The following is a 26,207-nucleotide window of genomic DNA, read 5'->3' as shown; positions in this document are numbered from 1 at the left end:
AGCAGGTGAAGCTCTTCACATGTGTGGCCGGCGTCCGATGTCAGCTCCGTCAGCCACGTCCGTGAACAGCACGATGCCGCTGGGTTAGCACAGCTAGCTCGTCCATCCCCCGGGGCTAGATCCCACGTTCCCAACAACGATGGATGGAAGGACAGGTCCACGTCGTCACCTCCCAGCTCACAACCGAGAACCAGCACGTCGTCCTCACCTCCTCCTCCTCAGCTCGAGGGAAATCATCAAGCCCTACACTAGTTAGCATTGACATGCTACAGGCTGCTAACAGTTAATTTCACATGTAAACAATGCAGCCATGGTTACATGTAGGATCTCCAGACAAACACAGGAGAAAAGTAGTAAAAAATATCGCCGAAGCCACAAAAAGTTTGGTGTCCGTAACCGACAATGAACCATACAAAGTGATGATCCACTCCAAATACAAAGATGACAAAAAAGAGACGAAGAAATTACAAGAAACTGGCAAAGACGAGAGAGCTGCTGCAACAGGCAGCTGCTTGGGCAGCGCCTAGCAATTGACCAAATGTCAAAGAAATGTTAATATGTTATATAGTGTACTGTAGCACATTATATTGCAGTTTATCATACACCCTTTCATTCCCATTTTAGACTGTGTGAAGAACTCCTTATTATCATTTAGGCCAAGTGGTAAATATATACACTGAACAATAAATAACCTTTATCCTGTCAATACTTCTGACTCACTTCAAAGCACAGTGACTTCTCCAGCAGCCAGTAACCATGAGAAGCAGTTGTAGAGCAGTTCAAGAAGAGGCTGCACGTGAGAGTATGAACATTTTAGTGTGTGGGCAGGTTTGTGTGCAAGAGCTGGTGTGTGTGTGTGTGTGTGTGTGTGTGTGTGTGTGTGTGTGTGTGTGTGTGTGTGTGTGTGTGTGTGTGTGTGTGTGTGTGTGTGTGTGTGTGTGTGTGTGTGTGTGTGTACATATAGCTAGAGTGCATCTGTCTCTGTGTGGGTGGAGGGGTCGTTGCAGGGGAGCGGGAGAAGAAGCCAGTGAATATCATGTTTTATTTTATCGTTCGCGGCACACAAACCGCCTGCTCTGTCATTATTATACCATGCATATGCAATCAGTGCCCTAACACCACCTCCCGAGACACTGTAAGACTCTAACAGTAGTACAAGACCATCGACAGCTTGTGTAAACGATGCATCTGCATGCTGCTATCATAGCATATGGCTGTGAGCATCTGTGTGCACATTTGGGATGATGAGTTAGCAAACTGCTTACACGTGCAGACATTTCAAGACAACTTCTGCCCTAATTGGTTGATTTTAAGGCTCCCAGTGACTGAAAACACAAAGGAAAGTACCTTTTCGCCATTAGCGCTGCCCAGCACGTAGCAGCCCATGATGTGGATGAGGTTGGGCTCTGGGTTCAGTTTACTCATCAGCTTACCGAGCCGCCGCCAAAACCTGCATGCACAGAGGAGGCAAGATGCTCAGCTCACAAACAACACTTATAGTAAACGATGGCGAGTTCTCAAAGGGCACACACAGCTCTAAACACAGCTGTGAGACAGTTTATGGAAGTTAATTCATATCACATCAACATCCACATCCACGCAGCACAGTGTCAGTGTTCTATTTCTCCTCTTACTGCTCATGTTTCTTACACCTGACGGGTGTTAATTCGGATCAAAAAGAAAAAATGTCAAGTGTTTTGGTAGTAAATAAAATCCATCTCACTCCTAGCACATTTTGAGATGCTGTTTCTGTCGTAGTGGACGTTCCTCTGCTGCACTGATTATCACCCACTGTATGCTCTGACATAAAAACCACAGAGGGCTTTGTTGGTGTTCCTAATGATGCTGTGGAGTGACTCATTCCCTAAACACACACACACACACACACACACACACACACACACACACACACACACACACACACACACACACACACACACACACACACACACACAAAAGAAACCGTCTTGAATCTGATGTTTTCCACAGAAGCCCTCAGCAGATATGAGCGTCTGTGTGAGTCATCTCTGTGCCTGTGTTAGAGCGTGGTCATATTTAGCACTGCTGACTTCTGTTAATGTCAATCAGTTTTTCTGAGTCCCTCCTATGGCTGCCTTCTTTTACTATTTATTGAAATGTCAGTCTGATTAAAACGTCCTAAAAAGGAAACCATCTTCTTGGGTTGCAAAATGAAAAGTGACTCTTACTGTATCATGTCATCTTCTTTCTCCACTTTTGCAAACGTGGCAACTTTATTTTTCAGCAGGTACAGATGTCCTGGACCTCCCTGTGGAGAGATGTGGGCATTAAGCTCATGTTGAAATAAAGGTTCACTGCATTCAGTTTCACATCTGCTTCAACCAGTGGCACCTGGCCAAAAGAGGGCGCCCCACCACCCACAACATTACCTTGAGTAAGAAAAAATACATAAATGAATAAAAAATAAAACTCTAAGCTGTATGTGTGTATGTTTTTAAATGAGCTACATAGATAATATAGACTTGACAATGAATAAAGTTGCTTTATTAATCTGTGTGCGGTGATGTGTTTTCCGTTGTGGGCGCAAAAATCTTCAGCAGTAGACCCTTGTTGAAAGTTGTACATGCCCAATAGCTCTTCTTCAGTGTGACACTGTTGTCACAGGAAATGAAGTCATGAGTTAGGAACAAACCAGCGTGTACCAGGTAAGAGCCCATATCCCAGCTGCCAGCTTTAGACTAGTATTAAAAGTAAACCTAGTCGACAAGCTAACGAGTTAACAGCTATGACATTCACAGAGTACCACAAGATACAGCTGGTGTTAGGGGTGAGTATCGACACTGGCTGCTGTCGGAGGTGTAAACTCATCAACTTTCAGTTAAATTCACAGTTTTAGATAAGTCATTGTTTCATATAAATCTGCAATATAACTTAACTTTAACCATTAACTTTATAATGATCCCAACCGTCAGGCCATGAGTTTGACATATGGTTTAAATGGTGAAACGTACACAATGTGCTCATGGCCTTCTTGTTTTTTCTCCTTTTTTTCTGCAGGCTGTCAGAGAAGTTGGGGCTGATCTTGCCATTAAGTGTTATGATGTTCATTAATTGTTGTACTATGTAGATCTATAAATAAAGTTTCTTAAGCTGAATTCTGGATCTTCGTCATTTTTAAAAGTCATTATTGTTTTTTTGAAATTAGATGCTAAAATGTGGTAAAGCAACATCTGTGTTGATTTGTTCATGCTGTTCTAAGGGTTGATGATAATAGTGGGATTTCCCACGCACCTGTGGCAAGTAGCACTGAGCACTGAGCCGAGCACCTGCATCAAATGATGCAGAACGAGAGACTGAGAGACGTGTGTGTTTGTGGCCACAGTAAGGGGCTGTTTACACGTCAACGGTTTTAGGGTGAAACACAAAAGTTTTGTTGTGTTTCAGCCTCGCATTTACACGGAAACGATGTTTCAGCCAACCTAAAACCCAAACTTTTGAAAACGGCCTCCAGAGTGAGATTTTTCTGAAACGCTCCTGACACCGTTGCCGTGTAAACAGTAAGCCAGCGTTTACAGTGGAAACGCTGACGTCAGACTCTGCATGCATGCGCACATACAACAGGACAACAGTACCGTTGTTACTATCCTTGTGAACTACCGTGTTGTGCTTGTGCTGCTCAATCTGCTGTATCTGCTGACTGTCTTTAACAAAATGTGCATCTTTTGCTTCACTTTTTAACTTAGTATTCCTCAATACACCAGATGACCGGCTCAACTCTACTTCGGTGGAGATCTCCCAAAAGCGGCTTCTGGACAAGACAGTTAAAGCACCACCTACAGGCCTGGCATGCTCACTACAGCGTTTTCTGTTCATCAGCGTCTCCGTGTAAACGCAGACTGTTTTAACTGCGTTTTTGCGTTTTCAGATGAAACGTTGTCGTGTAAACGAGGCCTAAGAGTCCTGTTTTATATAGTGCTGTGCCAAAGTTATGGATAGTGAAGCCATCCTGAAAGGAGCTTAACGGATAGTGAATGTGTGAATAAATATTAAATAAACGTCACATTTTTGATGCCCTAAGTTTGAGGAGGCTACCCAGGTGCTCCGGCTTTAATTGTTTGGATGGCAAGTAGTGGTCATTTTAGATTAAATGCCGATGTTTCCGGTGACTTTTTTTTGGGGGGCCAGGCAGCGTATGTTTTTTTAAGAAAGAATTTTGGAAACAGAAGATCCCCAGCTGATAATGATGATTACAGATAATGATGAACTCACTGCTCTCCAGCCAAACACTCCGACGCACTAATTGAACCTACTGCAGGAGAACGTAACCCAGTAATGTCACTTTGGTTCTCCGTCACTCCTGTCACTCACCTGGCAAAAAATGAGCATGTTCCAGATTTTACAGCCTTTCCTGTAAGCAGTCAGCTTTTTCTCTATCTCCTCTGGGCGACAGGAAGGAAAGAGGGGAGGAGAGAGGGAGAGGTGTCACTTTCAGCACTCAGCTGTAATGGTGAGGCACATAAATTGGCTGTCCCTCTAGAGACAAACAAGCACACGCAATCACACGAGTACAAAAACAATGAGTCATCTCTGCTGCCAGCAAGCTGAAACTTATTCCACCCTCATCTTTTCCATATTTACACCATGGGAGTGATTTTCACTTGAGATCTTTGCTTTGACACACACTCAAAGCATACTCACCGAGTATGTCATCGAAGGTGGCGTGTTCATGGTCCTGTACGTGGAGACAGAAAGAACATTTCATCAAAGTGCTGATTTTCTATATATCAGTCATTTCACTGACACTCGATATGGGAGCATCATTCAGCAGGCGCTGGTTTACTCATCACACCGTATCTCTGTGCAGCACCAGGTCCAAAGCTCCAGTTAGCCCCTGTGTTTTATCTGACCACAGAGAGAGCAGAGTCTCTTTCAGAGCACTGAAGTCAGACTGCAATAAGTCTGAGTGCAGCTTCAGAGACCCATTATTCCAAGTGGATGACTGACATCGCTCCTCCTCACTCACTCCAGAGAAATGAACTCTGCACGATGGACAACCAGAGTGTCTGTGATCCCTTCATACATGCTTTCCATGGTAGATGTGACCAGGGATGGAGCCAGGATTTCAGTTTTGCGTGGGTCAAACAAACTTTGGCTGTGCTTTAAATTACAAATGTTAGTAGATCACTACTTAAACTGATAAAAACAGCTAACTATGGTTGAGATGTGTGGTTTTAGAGCAGATATTGTTGCTTTTTGCCATTTAAAGATGCTATGAGGAGGATCTGATTTAACTGGACTGCCTCGCCACCTTCTGGCCTGGAGTCTCATGCACACTGTTGCAATAACATGACTTAAAACCAGTTGTGTGTTTGTTTCTGGAACAAATTTACTTTGGTCAGGTCAACTCTTTACTGGATACAACACAATCAGGTAAGGTATTTAACAGTACAGTTACATAGTGCTGTTGTTTGAAATGTGACAACAAGCAAACATTGTAGTAGCCAGCTATACGTAGCGCTATTGGCAGCCCTGGGCTCCGACATATCCGTAGGCTAATGTGACAACAAGTTAACACTGTCAGTTTGTAAGTAGTTTAGTATCTGTCTATATTTAGCTCTACTGGCAGCCTGGTACTCTGAGACATGTCTGTGACGTTAGAAAATCCTGGTTATGTCCTGCCAGTCATCTACCAATCAGAGCTAACGTAACCTCACTCTTCATTTTATTGATAGACTCTCAAGTTTGAACAGACCAATGCAGAATAACTGCTGACTGTGGGTTGGAATGAGCATTAGCATAGTTTAGCCCTTTTAGCGTTTAGTTGTGTTTTAGCCTGTAGCTCGTGCTCCATCACTCTTGTGTTCATCTTTCTTCTGCTCTTCTGTCCTTTTTCTCTCTGACAGTTAGGCTCCAGTGTCCACCATCACTACTAAATTAATCACAGAAATCGTTTTCAGCAGAGAAACACACAGATCTCTTCTCTCTACTAAACTTCATCAGCCGGCGTGGTTCTGTTAGTGAGACTTAGAGGTGCAGTTCAATCAGGTCCTACTCGACCCTGATTTAGAAACTACAAAGAAGCTACAAAGTAATATTAAAGCTGAGCATGCTTAGGGGGTGAGAAAAGCTATCAAAGAGTAAAGGTAAAAATCTACTGGCTGTGGTGGCCATTTTAGTGTGCCCAGAGAGGTCTGGAAAGCAGAAATATAGGTGTTGGATTTAAAAAAAAAAAAAGCTATTACTTGTTTTTGTCATTATTAGTTACATTCAGTCACAAGAGCAGCTGCACTCCACTCCACATGAGTTCCTGAAATGATCACACAACTGCTGCAGAGCTTCGAGGATTCAAAGAAAAGGTTTAAGAAAGAAGTGCTGAAAGATGGCACAATTTTCACCAAGTGTGTGGAGAAAAAGGTGGAAGCAGTGCTGGATGAGTTCTGATGCTCTCGCGGGTCTGTCATACCTGTTTTACCTCCACAGTCAGAGTTTCATCCCTTCCTGGCCCTCTTAGTGCTATGACAGTTGATACAATGTATTATTTCCCCTGCTGAGTCACATGACCAGCTGCATGGAACTCCTAATTAGTGTGTGACATCATCACAGAAATGCAGCAGGACAGAGGGAGGATCAAATTCCCAAAATGACCAAAGTACTCATCATGTGGGCCAGAATATTGATCTAATCTGTGTAAAAATATGATATATGATATTGAAATTTTGTCAGGAATTCAACCATGTCATTTTTAAAGCTGTACGACTTTTACTTTTTTGTCAAGAAGCCCAAATGCTGCACCTAAGGCTGCTTAACCATCCGTTTACATGGAAGGAGCTAAAGGGGTCACCGACTTTGAGGGCTCGCCATTTGAAAACCGGGCCAGAAATAACAACTTCCCAAACAACTTTTTTAGAGCAGGGTCTAGTTTGTCATGTGAGCAAATTTCAAATCCATAGGACTTGTGGTTTTGGCCAAGTTAATCTTGGCAGAAAGGGTAAAGATGCAGCAAACTCTTATTTTAAAAGGCTAATTGTCGGCTTCCTGTGCAAGATAGGCCAAAAAACACCTCTTTTGTGCGTCTCAATGAGAAAAACATTTTGGTGTTGGTTTCATCTCTCTACGACATTCCTAGCTCACGTAAGGGCCATTTTAGTGTGTTTTTGAGTGTTTTTTTTAGCACTAGACAGCTTATTATGGGATGTCGGGGTCATATTTTTTCCGAATTTTTCTGCAATCCTGAGGTGTGTGCCAATTTTGGTGAGTTTTCGAGCATGTTTAGGGGGTCAAATTAGTGTTCGTTGACAGGACGGAATAATAAGAAAGAAACGGATGAAATACAAACGTACTACCACTGCTAGAAGGTGCCCTCAGCTCAGGCCAAGGAACCTTTATTGGCGCTGATAATCTCATTTTGAAATGTGGATTATAATCAGGCATAAGTCTACGAGGAAGACTTTTTCAAGATCATTTAGAAACTCCTCACTGCCCCTTTAATATTTGATGGCATTTTTGTAACGTTTTTGTTCGTTGGATGGATCTACCTACAATAGCTCTCTATGGTTCTGGCTAAAGAGTGGCGCTCTAACACACCGACAGGCTGTAACTGCTAAAGCTCTCCGTCTTATAGGCTGTAGGAGCTGCAACATTAACCAGTCTTTCCCAAAATAATTCTCTAGTCCTGCCTGTATCACATGGATAACACAAGACTAACTGATGCACAACTCTGTTCAACTTTTGTGAATATTTTTCCCCAACAGTCAAAAAGGGTTGTGAAACAACAATGACAAAAGCACTCTTTTTTTCAAAGATAAGTTCAAGAAATCTTCAGGGTGGGCCTGTTGAAAAAGTGGGTGGGTCTGGGACTATTGGGCCCCCTGGATGTGACCTAACCAACAGGATTCTGGAGCTACAAACTTTATAAAAGAGTGAAGTCACAGGGTGTGGATGTCACTAAAGAGTGGCGTAAGCCTTGTACACTCAAAGCCTGGTTTGCAGCCTATGCAGAGACCACAACCTCTGTGATTGGTCCACCGGGCAGAGTCCTGCTCCTGCATTTTCTCTCCAACCCTCTTTGTAAATGTTGCAGACACACTGACGTAATCTTGGTAAGTTCTCCCACTGTACTGCTGCTGATCACTGATGACGGTTACCCTTTGCTTGCCCTTAAGTTTGTGTGTCTTTGTCGGATGCTTGATTCCATCAGCACAAGGCTTCACCTCGCACCGCAGTGAGGCTCCACCTTGTTTGATGATAACAGACTGGAGTGGTGTTAGGAGGACTCAGCCCTCCCACAGAGTTTGTGTACTTTAACCTTGAAGCCAGGGTGCTGTGGACCAATCAGTGACTCACATAAAGGATGGGGATGATGGACGCGTCGTCCCTGCGGATGATGTTGGGAAGATATTCTGCCTTTGGGACCTTGGAGGAGATCAGCTGCGGAGTACAGGAGGAGAAACTTTAACACGCTTCACTCCAACAGGTCGGAGAAAGTCCTGTTTTTCTGCCAGATTCAGCTGAATGTGGTGAAAGCAACAGCTCGTGGTTCAGTGCTCACAATGATTTTAGGTGGAATGAAGTCCTCTCCTTCACAGGCTGCTCTCTCCATCTCTCTCTCATGTCCCCAGTCAGTGTCCTCATTCAGCCCCTCGTCTAGTGTCCCTGAGGAGGACTGGAGCTCACCACCTGACACACACACACAAACACACACACAGGAACAAAGAGTCAGATAAAAGGACGGCTCACAAACAGCATTAGAGAGAAGGGTGCTCCATTTTAAAGTGGTGCACCTGTTACTTTATTTTCATTCAGAGCGGATAGAACAGACTTCAGACCAGACAAAGCAGGACACACACTCACACACACACAAATCCCAGCCCTGTGCGTGTGGTCAGTTACACACATGTAGCTACAACACTAAAACACCTGGCAAGTGAACAACGGGTCGTGAGGGAAACTGCTAACAGTGGAAATGTAAAAAAAAATAGGGGCAAAAATAAAATAAAACACTGCAGAAGCAGAAAAAAAGCAAACTAATCACAACATGACCACAAAACACACCAGGAGGGTTGGTGTTTGATGTGTGTCTGGTCTGGAGTCAGTTCAGTTAGAGCAGATGACAGTCAGTTACAGCCGGTGACACAACATTAGCCTCACATTACACCGCCCCACATCCACAGAGCTGACACACGATAAACCTTAGAGAAAAGATATAAATAATATTCCACATCTATCAATATCTAATTTGCACCTTGATGCTTTTTGTCCTTTGTGTCTGATTGTGCAGAAAAGCTGTTAGCACCTCCAATCTCTACAGAGAGAGCTGGGGGGACAGATCACTTTAAGGCTACTAAAAAGACTGTGAGCTAGCATCTGGACCACTTAACAAACAGATCTTTGTTGTATTTGCATGACGGTCAAGACCAGGGTCTGCAACCTTTACGTTTATAGGAGCCATTTTGCTTCAGCTCACCTTGATTGAATTCATTCTGGAGCCACAAAATCTTTATAACAAAGAATATAAAGTGTTTAAAATTCTATACGTAGTTAAAATCTACATAAAAATAATCCAAACTTTATAAATCTATGAAATTGGACAAGATGTCTTAGATTTTTTATTTTAAAATGATTAAAAAAAAAAAAAACTTTTTTCTTACATTTGAATTTTAAAAAATGTGGAAATTTAACTTAAAGAATATAATTTCAAAATTTTGCAAAAATTGAAAAGAGGTTTGAAATTTAAAAATGCAAAAAAAGTAAAAATTTTGCAAAAATAGCACTAAATTTGCAAAAACATTAGACATTTTGAAAATTTAAAAATGTAAAAAAAAATTGAAATAAAAAAGGCATTTTTTTGTCTTTTTCAAATTTTCAAAAGTTTGATCATAACGCTTGGTGGAAACAGGCTCTGGGCCATCATGAAGTTCGTACTGTTTTATGCTGCTCGATTCATGTCGTTTGCTAGGGTCAACACGTCTATGTTTCTGAAAAAATCTAAAATTGAGAAAATAAAACACTTCAGGGAAAGATATGCTTTAACTGTGTATTCTGTGTGAAAAGTAACTGAGAACCAGTCCACTCACTGTCTCTGGAGTCGTGGAGGGAGTCAGGTTTGACAGGGGTGGGGTCACTCCATGAGCGACTAAAGCTCTTGGCTCTGCGGTCGGCGAAGGCTGGAGGAGTAAAGGAGAGTAGAGTAACCCTCTCACATCTATGACCTCTCTCAAAATATTGACACAAATGAGGATTAGCTAATCTAATCTCTATTCACAAACCACCACAGCAAACATGGCATTGGATTATTTGGAAGTATGAAGCTAAAGTCTGAAATGATCAAAAATGAACCTAATATATTCATGACACATGGATACACAAACAGCAGTAGACTTACTCTGAACCTTCACTCGGCGGCTGCCAACCATCCTCAGATGTTTGCGAAAATTTCTACCATTTTGGAAGAGAGAGAAAAGAGACAGAGACATCATCATCATGAGAGAAGAAAACAGAAAAACTGAGCCAAAGAACAAGAAGCTCCATCCAACTTGAACACATGGATTCATTAAACAGGACGTACATCAAGTCCAGACTGGCGCTATCTGTGGGATTAACTGGAGAAATGTACAGAGCAAACACAAGAACCCCAGCTGGATGGTGGCATGGTCATTGTTGCCCTCAGAGTCATAAATGCCGGAGATAATAATAAGAAGGAGCAGAGTTACGTATCATCACATGACATGGGGTCATGTATTAAAATACAGGACTTTGAGCATGAACCCATTTTCTGTCTCCTTTCAGACAGAGACTCCCACAGAGTTTCAGGAAGCAAACTTATTTTCCTTCCTCTTTAACACACAATGCTATTAAACAAGATAAGTGTCAGGCAACCAGGTGATGTGATATATATAAAAGATATATAAAAGATATATATAAAAGATATATAATATATATATATATATATATATATATATATATATATATATATATATATATATATATATATATATATATATATATATATATATATATATAAGATCAAGACATACGGTAAAAATTTGAGTGTTCAGATTTTAAGCTGCTGTCACTAAATGTCCAGACGACTACTGTTTTATCAAAACTGGTTCATCCAAACTGATCAGCAGATAGATAGCAGGATTTGATCCTTTCTTATCCATATTCTACAGAAATTACAAATTATTTCAGTCAACACAATTTCCCTGAATAAAAGTGCTTCAGCAGAAACTTCACTTTTTTTTTTTTAAGGTGATATCTATGGGAATGCTGCCGAGCCCCCAGAAACCCACCCACATCATCATCAGCGTCATGTTGTAATGTGAAACGTTTCCTTTGATAAAAATGATTTTCAGATTAAAACAAGATAATTTCATGTTACTACAACAAACAAAATAATGACATCATAACATGATACTTTTCTTGTTTTAACAGTAAATATTAAATAATGTTGCAAAATACTGTAAAACGGTTTATTGCGACAAATGATTAGGATTTTTTTAAAAATCAAGATAAATTGAATAAATCATCAAGAATTATGTTGTAAATTTATTGTTTTGTGTCTACAGGATTAGCCCAGAGTACAGGGGATGTAACTGGACACAAACTAAAGGGTGAGCTTGCTGATTGTTATTATATTGATGTTTATAACAAAAAGACCCTAAAGGAACTAAGAAGCCTGAGTAACATTTTCACATTTAAAGATTTCCTCTTTCTGACGGGCAAATGAAGACATCATCACATCCCCTGTCCACCAGTGACAGAGCAATAACTCCCTGCCCCTCTCCCCTTTGAAGACTCAGTTGACATGCATGTTTGAGGCCAGTCTCGAAAAAAAAAACAAAAAAAACCTTTGTAATATCTGAGAAAACTAAACTTGAGTCTACACCAGTTTGGTTTGCAAGAGAAGTTTCCATTATGAACTCAAAACAGAATATTAATGCACACCTTCCAAATATGTACCCAAGGAGGACATCTCCTGTAAAAAGAACAGCCAATCACCATGTTGTACGGAGGAAAGGGATGTCTTTCAGATCATCTGGTACAGAAGGATCGCCCAACACTAGGGTATAATAGAAGCTGCTTCTTCCTTGGGGAGGGTTTTTTAAGCTTTGCAAGAGGTTTTAGTTGGGAAGTTGTTTTGGGCAGAGGCTGTTGGGGAGAGGATGTTAGTTGAGCTGGTTGGGGGATTCCCTGCAGAGCCCTCAGCTCACTAGCTTTGTTCAAGATGGCTTCCTTTGAATGAAGTTTATTAGATTCAGGCTGACTGAACTCCTTGCTGATTGGACTCTGCGTCTTCTTCCTCAAAGGCCTAAGATGTAGGTATTAGAAAATCCAGTTATAAAGTGTTTAGGCAGAGGAATTTGGGGCCCGCCCAGACCAGGCCTCCAGGAGGCCCAGGAGGCCCCAAACACGTGATGATTTAGGAAAAATTAGACATACAACACATCAACGAGTCATAGCCCTACTCACAAACAAATGTGCTGCATGATTCAAAACTGACATGACAGGACAAAAGGACGAGGACACAGGTACCAAAGCAGAAGTGGGTGATGAAGCAGAATGGACCTAAAGACAGTGACTCTCGAGGCAATACTCTGGATAAATCTGAAATCTGATATAAGCAGACAGTCCTGAAAAAGACAGCATCCTAAGCACCACCCGAGCAGCTTTATTTGAGTTTTTCCTCTCTTTTTAAAAATCTTTTTGTAATCTTTGGTTGTTTTTTTTTCATCTTTGCATTTGGAGCCTGTCGTTACTTTGTATGGCTCATCCGTTGGTCATAGACACCAAAACAGTTATGTCTGCAGTGATGTGTTAGCTCTTTTTGTTCCTGTGTTTATCTGGAGATCCTACATGTACCATAGTCGCATTGTTTACATATGAGATCAGCTGTTAGCATCATGTAGCATGTCAATGGCAACCAGTGCTGGGCCTGATGTTTCCCTGCAAGCTGAGGAGAAGGAGGCAAGGACAACATGCTGGTACTGTGTACACAGGAGGGATTTCACCCACTGTGAGCAGACAGGACAGAGGAGAGTGAGATTGAACAGGCCAGTGAAGAAGACCAGCTCAGTCCTGGGCCACCCTCTGGATCCTGTGAACCCTGTGGACTTGGGGTCTGCAACCTTTACTTTAATAGGAGCCATTTTGCCTCGGCTCACCTGGATTAAAGTCATTCCAGAGCCACAAAATCTAATTTAACTTCTAAAAACTATTAAGTGTATAAAATTATATAGATTGTTAAAAAATAATCCAACAAGAAGTTTTTTGAAATAAATGAAATTGTTCATGTGATGTCTTGTTTTTTTTTTCTATTTTAATAGATTTGGGAAATACTTTTTCTTTTTTAAATTTCAAAAATTTGGAATTTGTTAAATTTGCAAAACATTTTAACATTTTTTTGACATTTAACAGTTAGCAGAAATGTCCTATTATGTTTGAAATTTCAAAAACAACATTTAAATAAATAGCATTTTGCACATGTTTCAAACTTTTTTTTATTCTAAATCTTTGGAAATATTAGAATAGAAATAATAATATAGGCGCAAATAAAAAAAAAATACTTTTTGAAAGAGTACTTGAAATCTGGTAACATTTCTTTTGATAATATTGCACAAGTCATTTTTTATGTTTGCTAATGACTGGCCCATCTCAAGCATATGTATTAAGCCAGCATGTTGGCAGTTAAATGACTTCATCCACACAGAATTAAAATCTGTATTTTCTTCAAGATTTGTTTTTATGTAGATTTAGTCATCTTACCAGGACTGTAAAACTTGAGGTTAGTCACAGGTGCATGGAAAGTTGGTGGATTGTTGATGTTGTAGGAGGTAAAGTAAGAGCAACAAAAATTCTTTGTTTCAATAATATTCTTTTAAAGCTATAAGGAGCCACTGCAAAGGAGTCCAAGAGCCGCACGAGGCTCCAGAGCCACAGGTTGAGGACCCTTGGTCTGCACTCTGTGGCAGTGGTGGCTGACAGGGGGATGATGGCTGCGCCGTAGCTTCTGATGAGCAAAGTTTACTTTGATTCTTATTGTAATGTTTTACTTTACACGTTTGAACTTTTTGCTCTAATAGTGTAAATTTCCCCACTGTGGGACAAATAAAGGAGAATATTATCTTATCTTATCTCATCTCATCTCGTCTCGTCTCGTCTCGTCTCGTCTCGTCTCGTCTCGTCTCATCTCATCTCATCTCATCTCATCTCATCTCATCTCATCTCATCTCATCTTATCTTATCTTATCTTATCCCACAGGTTTGAAAAGCTGATGTTAGTGATGATTATTGGCCCTGCTCAGCTCTCAGACTGGAGGACTGTTGTGCTTGAAGAGCCCACTCTGCTTGAACACATTTATCAATGCTCAGGAAATCATGAGTCAATGTTTGACTCATTCATGCTTCAGTAATTACCACATCAGCCCCTAATGAAAGTAAGAGACTAATGAGTCTAATGAGAGTAATCTGAAAGTAGTCAGTATAACTCCACTGATTGTCTTTGGATATTCATAGACAGATTATATCACTGTTTTTCATCCAACATATGACATATATTATAGAATAGAGGTTATTACTTTAGAGTGTTTATGATCTACATTCAAAGAAATCATAAAGAAGTATCTCAATAAGTGAGTACGCCCACTCTTCAAAGATACTAAGGGTGTGTTGGTCCATGTAAGTTACATCAAACTGTTTGTGTGGGAGTCACAGTAAAATACCAAGTGTGTTTCCTCCTCCCTCTTTAGGTTTCTGCTATTAATCTTAAATGAATCTTTTATCCAGTAAGTTCTTTCAAGGCATCCCAAACAATGTGGACATGTCAGCGTTAATTACAAGTTCTGTAGAGACAGAGCCTGAAATAGAGGGATGAGTCAGAGGAGGGTGGAGCCGTCACTCAGAGGGGTTGTATTTTCACACTGAGTGACACAAGCTTTTAAAAGCTGTAACACCCACACACACGGACTGGCTAATTAAATTTGTGTGTGTGCGTGTGTGCGTGTGTGTGTGTGCGTGTGTGTGTGTGTGTGTGTGTGTGTGTGTGACGGTATCTCACCACATCCTCTCAATTCAAGCTGTGACCTTTCCAAACTGTTTGCAGAAGAAATGTCTCCCTTATTTAGACATGCATGATTCAATCTGTGAAGCTGACTGAGGTGTACCTTTCTGAAAGCTATGACGCACGCACGCACACACACACACACACACACGTACAAACACACACACACAGTTGCTGGATCCATGACTGGTCCATTAACTTAGAGGACTGTTGTATGACCATGTATGGACTGATCAGTTTATACCGGAACATTTTCAGTCATTAATTACACTGTAACGGGAAACTTCCTTTTTTTCCTTTTTTATTATTACTATTATCATTTTGCAGGAGCCAAAGTAGCCGAGTGGTACAATACAGTAGCGTTTTATGGCTGAATGAAAGCAGAAACCATGGCAGTGACCATGTTGCTGAGTCAGTTAAAGCTTAACCTCCATCTGTAAATGATAGTGCCACCCACTGGCTGGATGACCCTTTGCTGTGTAAAAAGGAAGCTGTACAGGGGGGCTGAAGCACCACACAAAACAGGACAGGACAGGGCACTAGAACACGGTACCTCTCCATCATGGTGGCTGCCTCCTGCTCTCTTTTCCTCCTCTTTCTCTCAGCAATGCCACGAAAAGCCCTGCCAGGACGTTAAAGTGTTTAGTGGTAGTGTTGGGACATATTACATGTTTGAGTGCCAGCCCAGCTAACAAACAAAGCTTTAGCCTGAACCCAGACTGACCGCAGGGTAACCGCAAGATTAAAAAGTGTTTACCGGAGTGATCTTCTCCATGGGGGCTCTGATTCTGCTTTCAGAACCAAAAGTGCAGTAGCAGAAATACTATCATCTTCATACCTCCAAGGTCTGTCCAAAGCTGAGACTCTATGACAGACTTTGTCAGGGTTGTAATAGCAGACGAGCCTTGGTGCTTCCACAGAAATCAGGCTAATCCAGACTCCATTAACTGTACAAGGTTTGAAAAGTTATTTGCTTCTTTTACTTAAAGCCATTGTAGTTGTCATGACTTTGTCATAACCCCTGGCACCAACCACAGCGCAGCCAAAATCATTTCAGGTGATACTTTTCAAGCAGTGAAGCTGTTTTGATCCATGGCAGCTGTGAAGGGACCGGGCTGATTGGCCATTCAGCTGTCTACCAAAAACCAACGGAAGAAAGTACAAATGCTAACAGAAACCAAAACTATACAACTTCTGGATCAGGGGTCTGCAACCTTTACTTTCATAAGATCCATTTAGCCTCAGCTCACCTGGATTAAAATCATTTATGAGCAACAAAATGAATCCTGTAATGTTATCCTCAAAGTAAAGACAAAAAGGGTCTAAAATTCTAAACGCAGTAAAAATCTAGTGGATAATTATCGAAGAGAGTAGGTATTTGTGTTAATATAATTGTACATGTGATGTATTAATTTTTCAATTTTCAATAAATTTACAAATATTTTTAAAAAAGTAATATAAATATTGAAAACTTGCAACATATAGTATTTCATTAAGCTGCATTTTTTCAAAATTTTGAGAAATTTTAAAAAAAATAAAAATTGTAATTTTAAAAAATTGTCACATTTTTCAAAAAGTGGAAATAATATACTTGCAAAAAAATTGAATTTAATATATTCATAAAAACTTCTAGAAATTATATATATTTTTATTTCAAAAATCTTAAAAAATAAATTTGAGTCTTTTTCAAAATTTGAAAAACAAAATCTTACAAAATAAAAAAATCAAAATTTTTTGAAAGTTTATTGCAAGATGAGATGCATATTTAGTTCGACAAATTATTAATGCATGTTTTTGATTAATGTCAGTGTCTTTAATCATCAATACCCTCTGTAAGAAAAATATAAATTCTTTGTTACAACAATATTTTTTTAAAGCTACAAGGAGCCACTGCAGAGGAGTCAAAGATCCGCATGAGGCTCCAGAGACTCAGGTTGCAGACTCTTGATCTGGATGAACACTACATTAGCATGAATTAATAGCAAGTGAAAATGTAACTACTAATGGTCCAGCTGTCTAGCTTGGGAAGTAGCCAGTGGCAATTATCTGCATCACTTTTGGTCTGAACACAGAATTAAACCTTTAGATTTTCGCTTAAATCTAAAACCAAGGTACAACGAATGAAAGCATTTAATCCCCCTTTTGGTCCAGTTGAGTTCAGGCATGGTTAAAGGGTCCAGTCTTGGATGGAGAGAGCGACAATAAAGGGATTCAAGACGAGCGATTGTTCACAAGGGTTAGTCAGTGGAGGGGGTTCAGGTAGACCAGTCAGCAGGGGGAAGCTCTATCCATCAGAGGCAGAGGACATGGACTGTACTGCTAAGTGGTTTACACACACACACACACACACACACACACACACACACACACACACACACACACACACACACACACACACACACACACACACAACAATGCACTACTGGAATCAACATCGGACATTACGGTGTTACAAAAGCCACTGCAGTTCTGCTTTATTAAATGTTGCTTTGCACCTTCAATCTGGAGCTGAACAACTTTGTATGATTTAATATACGAAGATTTATTCCAGGTCCTCTTCATGTATTGTTAACAATCACAAGAAATACATCAATCTGTATGATGAAATCAAATTTACCATACCTTGTTCTATTTTTATTGGCTATGCTTATGCTAAGATCAAAGCAAATGAAGCATGAATTCATTTTGGACTGTTTATTACCCATACAAATTACTGTTGTAAACTTATTAGATACTTTGACCTGCAGTCTTCTACGTGTTCACCATAACAACTTAACAAAACTCTGCAGTGTGGTGTAAAGTAAACATATACGTTAGTAACAAATCACTAAAGTGTAAATTACAACAATAATGCAAACAATTTTGGGCACTTGGGCAACATATGTTTTGCTATTATTGATTCCCCCTGTGAATTTTCTGCAGACAAAGAGTAGATTTTCAGGTTTACTTTATCTATAACATTTTATTGAGTAAATAAATGTGAAATTGGTCACTGGATCTGGATCTCTAAATGTAAATAAATACAAATAAGTTTTGTTATATGTTATGTACTGAAGCAGGCCATCTAGTGTCTCAAAGTTGCCTGTTAATATTTTCACATTTACAGTTTCCAGTAAGGTTTACTGTGATATGTTTCTGTCATGAAAGCTTAAATTCTGTCTTGATAACAAACTGCTAGCACAACAGTGCAAATTCCCATATGCGTTAGCATCAAGCTAGCGCTATTTTTACTCTATGTTTTTTGATGCATTGGAAGATGTATAACATGTTGAATGTATGGGATAGGAATCTGATATGATGTTCATTTCTTGATGTGTTCAGTTCTTTAGAAAAAGAAAAAAAAAACAACTTCAAGCTGAAAAACCTAAATCAAAGTTTTCTTGGGAAACATAATCATCTGCTAAGCAAAGATAGCCATTTCTAATCTATTCTTAACATAAACCAGTTTCAGATACCCATCCCTAATTCTACATCAGGTTAAAGTGGAGCATTGACTCACTTCTTGCATCACACCATGATATTATCTCAAATGCAGTCATTGCAGTTCATATCAGTTCATCCTAACACTTTCAACAGCAGATCAAATTCAATTTTACAATGTCACTCTATGAATGAAATCTACTCAAGTGTTTTAATAATCTAATATTACGTCTTCTGTTTGTGAGATATTACATTGAAATGAGTCAGTCTTTTAAGACTGGTCAGGTGACTGAGGCTCAAATTAAGACTAAAAAGATAAAAAGACTTTTTTCACACACTTTGATTTTAGTTTGTAGTGCATCCACTTAAAAAACATGTAGAAATCTCTACCCTATGCTGCCCATTTTTCTATACCTGCCAGTTTATCATTGATTAGCGTGGGTGTGTCTTTCCCATAAGGGACATTAATGGCTCTGACAGGATGTCAGACATAATGAGACTCAGCCATGGAAATGTATGTCAGAGAGGAAGTTGAGCCCGGTGGTCTGGTTTTGACTGACACAGACACTCAGACAGCTGATGAGCTCTGGGCTGTGAAGAAAGGCCTGAATTCACTTGGGTCTTAATAATGCCTGACATCCAAAAGCCTTGGCTGCATTATTTTCCCTCTCATAAACTCTGTTCCCTCTCTCTTCCCGTCCCACGATCACGTTTGAAGTGACTCAGTCTGTCACTTCTACCACCATCTGCCATCTCTAGAAACTCCAAGAGCTCAGAGCCCTCTGTTTAATAGTAGACCATCCAGGCAGATCTACAGCTTGGACATTAAAAAATGAATATGTCTATTTTCCATCTTCATAGTCATTGAATCAAACAAAGCTGCTACTGCTAGCATACTGCTACTGCTAGCTCTGTATTTTTTTTTTTATTTTTTTTTATTTTATCTTATTTATTTATTCATTTATTTATTTATTTATGGGGGGGTGATTTGTATAATTCAGAGACAGTTGTGAAAAATGGAAAATGTTACTAAGATATAATTTTTGACAAAGTTTCGTCATTCAAGTGTGACTATTCAGCGGATCCCGCCATTGTTGTGTGACATAAGATGAACCAGTCTCTGTGAAGTCAGAGTAGATTTTTAACTCTGAGTTTCCCAGTCCAGACTCCAACTGCACTGGCCTTTCTGATGCACCTTTACAAGTCTAAAGTCAAAAACTTCTGACTAGGTTGTTCAGAAGGCAGCAGTAACATTTCTTCCATCATCTTGGTCAGAAAATATTTGCTTGTTCCTATTTTAAAATAAAGAGTTTTCACTATGTTTGCAGAGAGTAACTGTAAAATGTCTTTGTGACATGAGTGAAAAATCTGTTTTAAAACCAGAGTTTAATTTCTGTATGCTAACAACTACCATACCAATGCAATATGGTGTATACATTAGCATTACGCTAGTGCATTGTTTTTCTACATGGTGTTTGGTCCATAGGGGGATGGATAATATATTGAATGCACTGAATAGGAATCTCTTGTGAAAGAGTAATGTTCATCTCTTTGTGTGTTCAGTTTTACAGAGCTTCTTTAGTAAAAAAAAAACCTTCAAACAAAAAAACCTGAATCAGAGTTTTCTCAGGAAAGTTTAACCTCTCTGCTTAGCTAAAGATAGCTGGGGTAAATAAACATATATAAATACTTAAAGCTGCTATGAGGAGGATCTGTTTTCACTTGGACTGCCTCACCACATTCTGGCCCAGAGTCTCACGTACACTGCCGCAGATGACTTTTAGCAAGGCGTGTATTTGTCTTAGAGTTAAATGGAGATTCCATGAAAACAAATTTTCTTTGTTCAAGACAACTTTTTACTGGATACGACATGCTGAGGTTAAGTATTAATCAGTACGGTTCATAGACTGTATAAAACATGGACGTACTCTCCCTGACGTCACCCGTCTGTTTCTCAAATGGAAAATGTAGCACATCAGCTATCGCAGCCATATTGGTATTGGCAAGGGCTTTGTGTACAGCTACAGGTGCCTGTAGGTCACATGACCCTGAGCTGTGCTTCTGATTGGGTGAGCTTAGGATCTTAATATCCTCTGAACTGCCGAGCAAGAAAAATTCACCCCCCCGTACAGTGTGGATAGTATAATTAACAACTCAGACAGGAGACGTTTTTAGAACCAGGATGTAAATAGGTTCATTTCTGTTTCGAAAAAAATATATGTTTTTTTGGCTTGGTGTGTGTGCGACTTCTGGTACTTCCAGCATCAAGCAGACACTCGAGAAATAGCAGATTTTAGCACTTCCGTGTTGTCTCCTGTTCTTAGATCGGAGGTTGCTGCTTGGTACAGTTATGTAGTGTTACAGTTTGAAACGTATCTGTAAACTAACATGACAACAAGTAAACACTGTCAGTTTGTATGTAGTTTAGTAGCTGTCTATATTCAGCACAGCTGACAGCCCTGTGCTCTAAGACATGTCTGTAATGTGTAACATTAGTGAGATCTGGTTCTGTCCTGCCAGTCATCTACCAATCAGAGCTAAAGTAACCTCACTCTTCATTTTATTGATAGACTCTCAAGTTTGAACAGACCACTGCAGAATAACTGGAATTGGAATTGACATTATCACAAACAGTTTAGCCCCTGTGTTAGCCTTTAGCTCGTGTTTTAGCCTTTAACCAGTAATATTGGTGCTGATAATCTCATTGTAAAGTGTGGATTTGATCAGGCATATAACTTTAAGGGAGTTTTTTTCAAGATCACTTAGAAACTCCTCACAGTCCCTTTAAAGGTGTCTATGAATGTCTATGTAATAAAAACATGATTGCGATTTCTTGTCAATGAATGTTAAATCTAATGATGGCTTAATATCCTCTGATCACAGAACTATTGAGTATTAAACCATGTGTTTTGTCTCATCATTTATGCTTTTAGTTCAGTTTTTCTTTGTTTCCCTAGCCCTGTTTTATTTTGTATCAATGTCTCTCCTTCAGCCCCACTTTGTTTTCTGCCTGTCCGTTTTGACCAGTAATTTAATCTAATTTTCTGTTGAGGACTTGTCTGTTTTTTTTTAATAGAATAAAGAGTTTATTTTACATCTTTGAATTGATTCTTGTCATATTATAAAGTATCACCGGTTAGTTATTCACTTTTCTGCTGCCAGTTTTTCCCAGCCGACATATGATCCAGCCAGCTGTATGATCAAGTTATCACTTTCATCTGACAAGAATTAAAGATAAAGAGAATGGTACTATACATGTAAAATGTATGAGTTTTACCTCGGGGATAAATATTTTTTTCTAATCTAATCTATTCTATTGTATTCTATTCTATTCTATTCAGTAGTTCAATAAAACTAGGACTTATGCATGCTGTACAGAAACATTTAAATGGTGATGATGAATGATGGATTTGGTTTGCTGTTACTCCAAATCCTTGTCTAATGTTGTTCATGTTGTAGTCCCAGGTCAAGCTGTCCATGAGCCAAAAGCCCTGTTTTCACCAAGTGGTTCAATTCTGTCTCAGTACAGCACATGTTTTGTGGCATTTGACTAAAACCGGCACAGGTCCCCAGATTACCGACCCGTTCCGTCCCGCTTTATGGCCTGTCACGCGCCATACGCGAATGCGCGGTACTGTGCATGCGGAGTAGAGAGCTCGTTCATTTGAAGACCGAAAGTCCAAAAGAGCAGCTGAAAAACAATGAGCTGTGGTTTCAAAAGCATGACAGGAGAGTGTGTGAAAGCTTTGGAGATCACAATCAATGCCTGCTGCCTCTCCCTGGTAATCCACCAGCCCTGCTTGGCTGTTCCCTGCGATCTCATCCTCGATCCCCCGAACCTCCGACCCATGTTCCCGGAGGTCTCCCTGGGGATAATGAAGGGTTGGAGGAAAGAGAGGAGCACAGAGAACTTCCATCTTTTCCCTGGCTCTGCCCCTGCCCCGCTCTTTCCTCCTCTCTATCAGGCTCAAAACTCCGCTGAGGAAAACAGTCGGACTCAGTGATAGCCCGTGCAGGCAAATCCAGCTGGGAACGAATGTTTTCAGAACTTACATTCAAAACCTGTCTCATCAGAGACTTTCAACCAAGCCTGCTCCTGTTTTTCCGGTCTCTGTAGAGTACACACGTCGTATCGTATAACTCTGGATGATGACACACCACACAGATTGTTTTCTCCTCCATCCTCCGGCGGAGTTGGAGCCGGAGCAGGTGGCAGTTGCCCCCCAACGTCGTCAAAACAATGACGTCGTGGGGGAATATTTTGAACTCGAGCGAATTCGCGTCTACCGCCCAAACGCGTGAACGCTCCAAACGCGCCGCGCCAAACGCGCCGCGCCAAACGCGCCGCGCCGCCCGTGGCGAATCGGCGGCTAAACGCGTCTTTGCATTGACTTCGTATGTAATCGCGCTGCAAATTCGCGTTTGGTGTGGCCGCACCATTACAACGTTGGTATTTGTTTACCCACACGTTTTTCTTCTATTTTGGATTTGTTAGTGGGGTACCTGTTTCATACTGCTATATTGTCACTATTACGTAGCTGACGTGGCTATCAGCATCCAGCTTACACGTCACCTACCAGTAGGGGGAACGGTTGGCAGCAGAAGCACTAACAGGATCAGGATTTACTGATCCAACCCGTACCAAACTGTACTGATCCAAACAGGACCGCTTGGTGGAAACAGGGCTTATGTGCCAGAACTGCCCCAGAGGCTGTTCCATCAGTGTGTGATTAGGATCAGTTAATAGTGATAAGTGCTTTACACAAACGCCATCAGTGTGTGGGTGTGACATGTAAAATAGAACCACTGTGAGTGGTCTTAGTACTTAAGAAAGCATCCATTTACATTCATTAATGCAGCATATACATTTGATTTCTATTTCCATTCCACTTGTGAGGGTTTATCTTTAAAGTTATCATTATGAAAACTTTTGTGAAGCTTTCTTCAGGAAATCAAAAGCACATTTTTATCAGAACAGACTGTTATGGCCTCAGCTCATGGCTGGGGATGGATCTTCCGTGAGTTTAAGTGACTTGATAAGTCTTCACTAAAGCATTGTGTTGGTACACACATGGTCGAGGTTTTGTCCCTATTACCAGGACAGACAGTCTTGAAGATGTAGGTCTGGGTGCAGTAAGTGGGCCATTAGTATTTCTGGTGTTCACCTCAATCCAGCACTACACTGTAACTCCTCTGCACTTCACTTTAGAATTGACTGAATGTGTAGCTTCAAACACCCAGTCCAGCAGACACTGAGGTTGCAGGAGTTTAGGACACAGCACACTACACAGCACAAAGCCACATAAGGACAAAGGGTTTGAGACATGTTACCTGACTGACACAGTTTTAAAAATAATAATAATAATAATAATAATAATAATAATAATAATAATAAAAAATTAAAAACGGAAAAGAAGAAGAGCAGAGAAGAGTGGGGGCAGTTGAAAGAGTTACTCACGATATTCTACAGTCGTGGTTTGGAAAGAAGCCACACAGAGGAGAAGAAGCAGAGAGAAGAAAATAAAAGAGAAGTTAGTGAGAAGGCCAGCCAAATACTTGCCACAAATACACCAGAGACCGGCTTCAGCTGTACAGCTCACTCTCTAACAATACAGAGAGCCAAAGAAGTCAGTGTTAGCTGGAAAGGCATTTCCATAAACTCAAAGTGAGCAAGGACACAGTCTTTTTATTTTACACAAACATCAAACATCAGCCATGAAACAAAATGATGACAGATTATCATGCACCTAGAAACTACATTCTGTTTATCCTTGGTTATTAAGATGCAAGGCACTGACTGGTCTAAAACTTCCACCAAGGCCAAAGTCAGGCACATACATTAATCAAGACACAGGCGGATGGATGGATGGAAAATAGATGAGCTGAGACGCTAACATATGGAGGGAAAGGAGGGAGAGTCTGAGACATGAGAGGAGAGATCATGGTGCTCCAGCATTTTCTCTCTGTATGGTTAGGATTTAATTTAGACTGTGTGTTTATTCTTAATTGGCTCGATTTCATCAAGTAAATATCAAGGATTCAGACACATCCCATCCAAGAGCCACGCAGAGGAAATGGTTCATGCTTTGGTTATCTCTTGGTTGGATCACTGTAATTTCAGTTTTTTTCAAGCTGCCCTAATAAAGACTTACAAAAAAGACAATTAAAATGAATAATACTGGACATGGACTGTTATTTAATGTGTATTTCTTTTACTTCTTTTTTTTTCTAAACAGTTTTCCCAATCATCAGGGTTGTCCCATATTTGAGTCCCTACGGTACCTAAGCCCCATTTCCACCAAGCAGACTGGTTTGGATCAGTACAGTTAAGTAAGGGTTGGATCATTAAGATCTGATCCTGTTTAAGTTTCCACAGCCAACTGTGCCTTTCTCAGTAGGCGGCGTGTAAGCTAGACACTGATAATTGAGTCAGCTACATAACAGTGCGATGGTTGTTACAAAGAACAACTAAGCTCTGTTTTAGAGAGACTGCAGTGTTTCTAGCTCCACCTTCTGGGGTTGGATCAGTATGTCTGGCACCCCAACAGAAGGGAACCAAAAAGTGGGACAGTATGGGTCAGTAATTTGGCGTTTCCACTAACAAACACTATCTGACCTGGGACGCATCCCATTGCTATGGTGTCATGCTATTATTTTACTGATGCAGCTATTGGCGTCCATCTTACAAGCAGTCTACCACGAGGGGGCACTGTTGGCTGTAGAAACACAAACAGGACCAGGCTCAACCAATCCAATCCATACCAAACTGTACTGATCTAAACCAGACCACTTGGTGGAAACAGGGCTTAACTCTGTCCATTTTTCTGTTTCTTTCTATATCCCAAGCACCAACATCCAGTTTAAAAAATGAAGCCTAAGTGGAGGTGCTGAATGTTGCACTTTGTTGACGGTCCACTTAAAGCTGGCTGCAGAAAGACCGAAAAACCACATTCACATCAAGCCCCAAAAAAGACTTTTACGGCATTAAAAACATACTTGCAGGCCGTTCCTCTCTCTTACCCATACGTGGACTCAGCAGATTTATGTCTAACACACGTGTGGTCCTGCTAAAGCTTTAAATACTGGAGAGTGCTCTGAGGTTGACTGAGTCTTGCTTGCTATAAAGGACTGGATTTGATCTTGTCTGGGAGTTGGGTCTTGCCGTGCAGTAAAGACCTGCTCTGCTTGTGGAGCTGTATAGATAACAGTTGTTTCATTGATTGGGAAAATGAAAGTTTAGTGCCTGAAAGTTTGAACACTGTCCCCCAGTGACTTTTAAAAAGTCAGAAAAGAAAGTGAGAGGCCAGTGAAGAGCTGGGCGACTGTAAACACGTGATATTTTAATATCTAGTGCTTGGCTTTGAATGTTGGTCAAGATATGAGTGAAAAATGTGTGAAAGCTTATGAAGACATTTTGTCACAACACTGAGCTGTAAGTCTTGGACAGAAAAAGCCTGAGCCGTATCCTGCCAACACTGTGGTGGAGCAGCATGACTGTGTGATGTGCAGAGTGGGAGTAAAGGCGGATTTCCATGTCATACTCACGCCTGCATGGTGGTGGTGGCTGTCTGAAAGCTGAACATATTCTCTTTGGGAAACCAGCTATTAGGATTGTCCTCTGTAAACAAAGACAACAAAAAGAGAACGTGGTGTCAGCGAGAAGACGATGAAGAGACGAGGCCTACAATTAGAGCTGCTCTGGAGTTTCACCGTCACCACACCTGAGACACAGAGAAATAAACTGAACAAA

At 40.5% G+C, this 26,207-nt stretch overlaps 1 protein-coding gene across 1 annotated transcript in view; it reads right to left on the bottom strand.

Moving 5' to 3' along the window:
• nsmfb (NMDA receptor synaptonuclear signaling and neuronal migration factor b) overlaps positions 1-26,207 on the bottom strand; it is a 64,130-nt gene that overhangs the window by 18,117 nt on the left and 19,806 nt on the right. The window contains exons 4-14 of the mRNA XM_074670657.1: positions 26,003-26,075; positions 23,916-23,921; positions 15,591-15,659; positions 10,361-10,413; positions 10,053-10,142; positions 8,528-8,655; positions 8,323-8,406; positions 4,678-4,711; positions 4,348-4,418; positions 2,208-2,287; positions 1,348-1,450 (exon numbers count right to left, since the gene is read on the bottom strand). Coding sequence (XP_074526758.1) covers positions 1,348-1,450; positions 2,208-2,287; positions 4,348-4,418; positions 4,678-4,711; positions 8,323-8,406; positions 8,528-8,655; positions 10,053-10,142; positions 10,361-10,413; positions 15,591-15,659; positions 23,916-23,921; positions 26,003-26,075 — 791 coding nt within the window. The remainder of the gene's footprint in view (positions 1-1,347; positions 1,451-2,207; positions 2,288-4,347; positions 4,419-4,677; positions 4,712-8,322; positions 8,407-8,527; positions 8,656-10,052; positions 10,143-10,360; positions 10,414-15,590; positions 15,660-23,915; positions 23,922-26,002; positions 26,076-26,207) is intronic.

The sequence above is a fragment of the Halichoeres trimaculatus genome, unplaced genomic scaffold, assembly GCF_033239565.1.
Source record: "Halichoeres trimaculatus isolate MK-OKI-2021-1 unplaced genomic scaffold, fHalTri1.1 fHalTri1_scaffold_5, whole genome shotgun sequence".
Taxonomy (NCBI): domain Eukaryota; kingdom Metazoa; phylum Chordata; class Actinopteri; order Labriformes; family Labridae; genus Halichoeres; species Halichoeres trimaculatus.
This window is presented reverse-complemented; position numbering and strand designations above follow the sequence as displayed.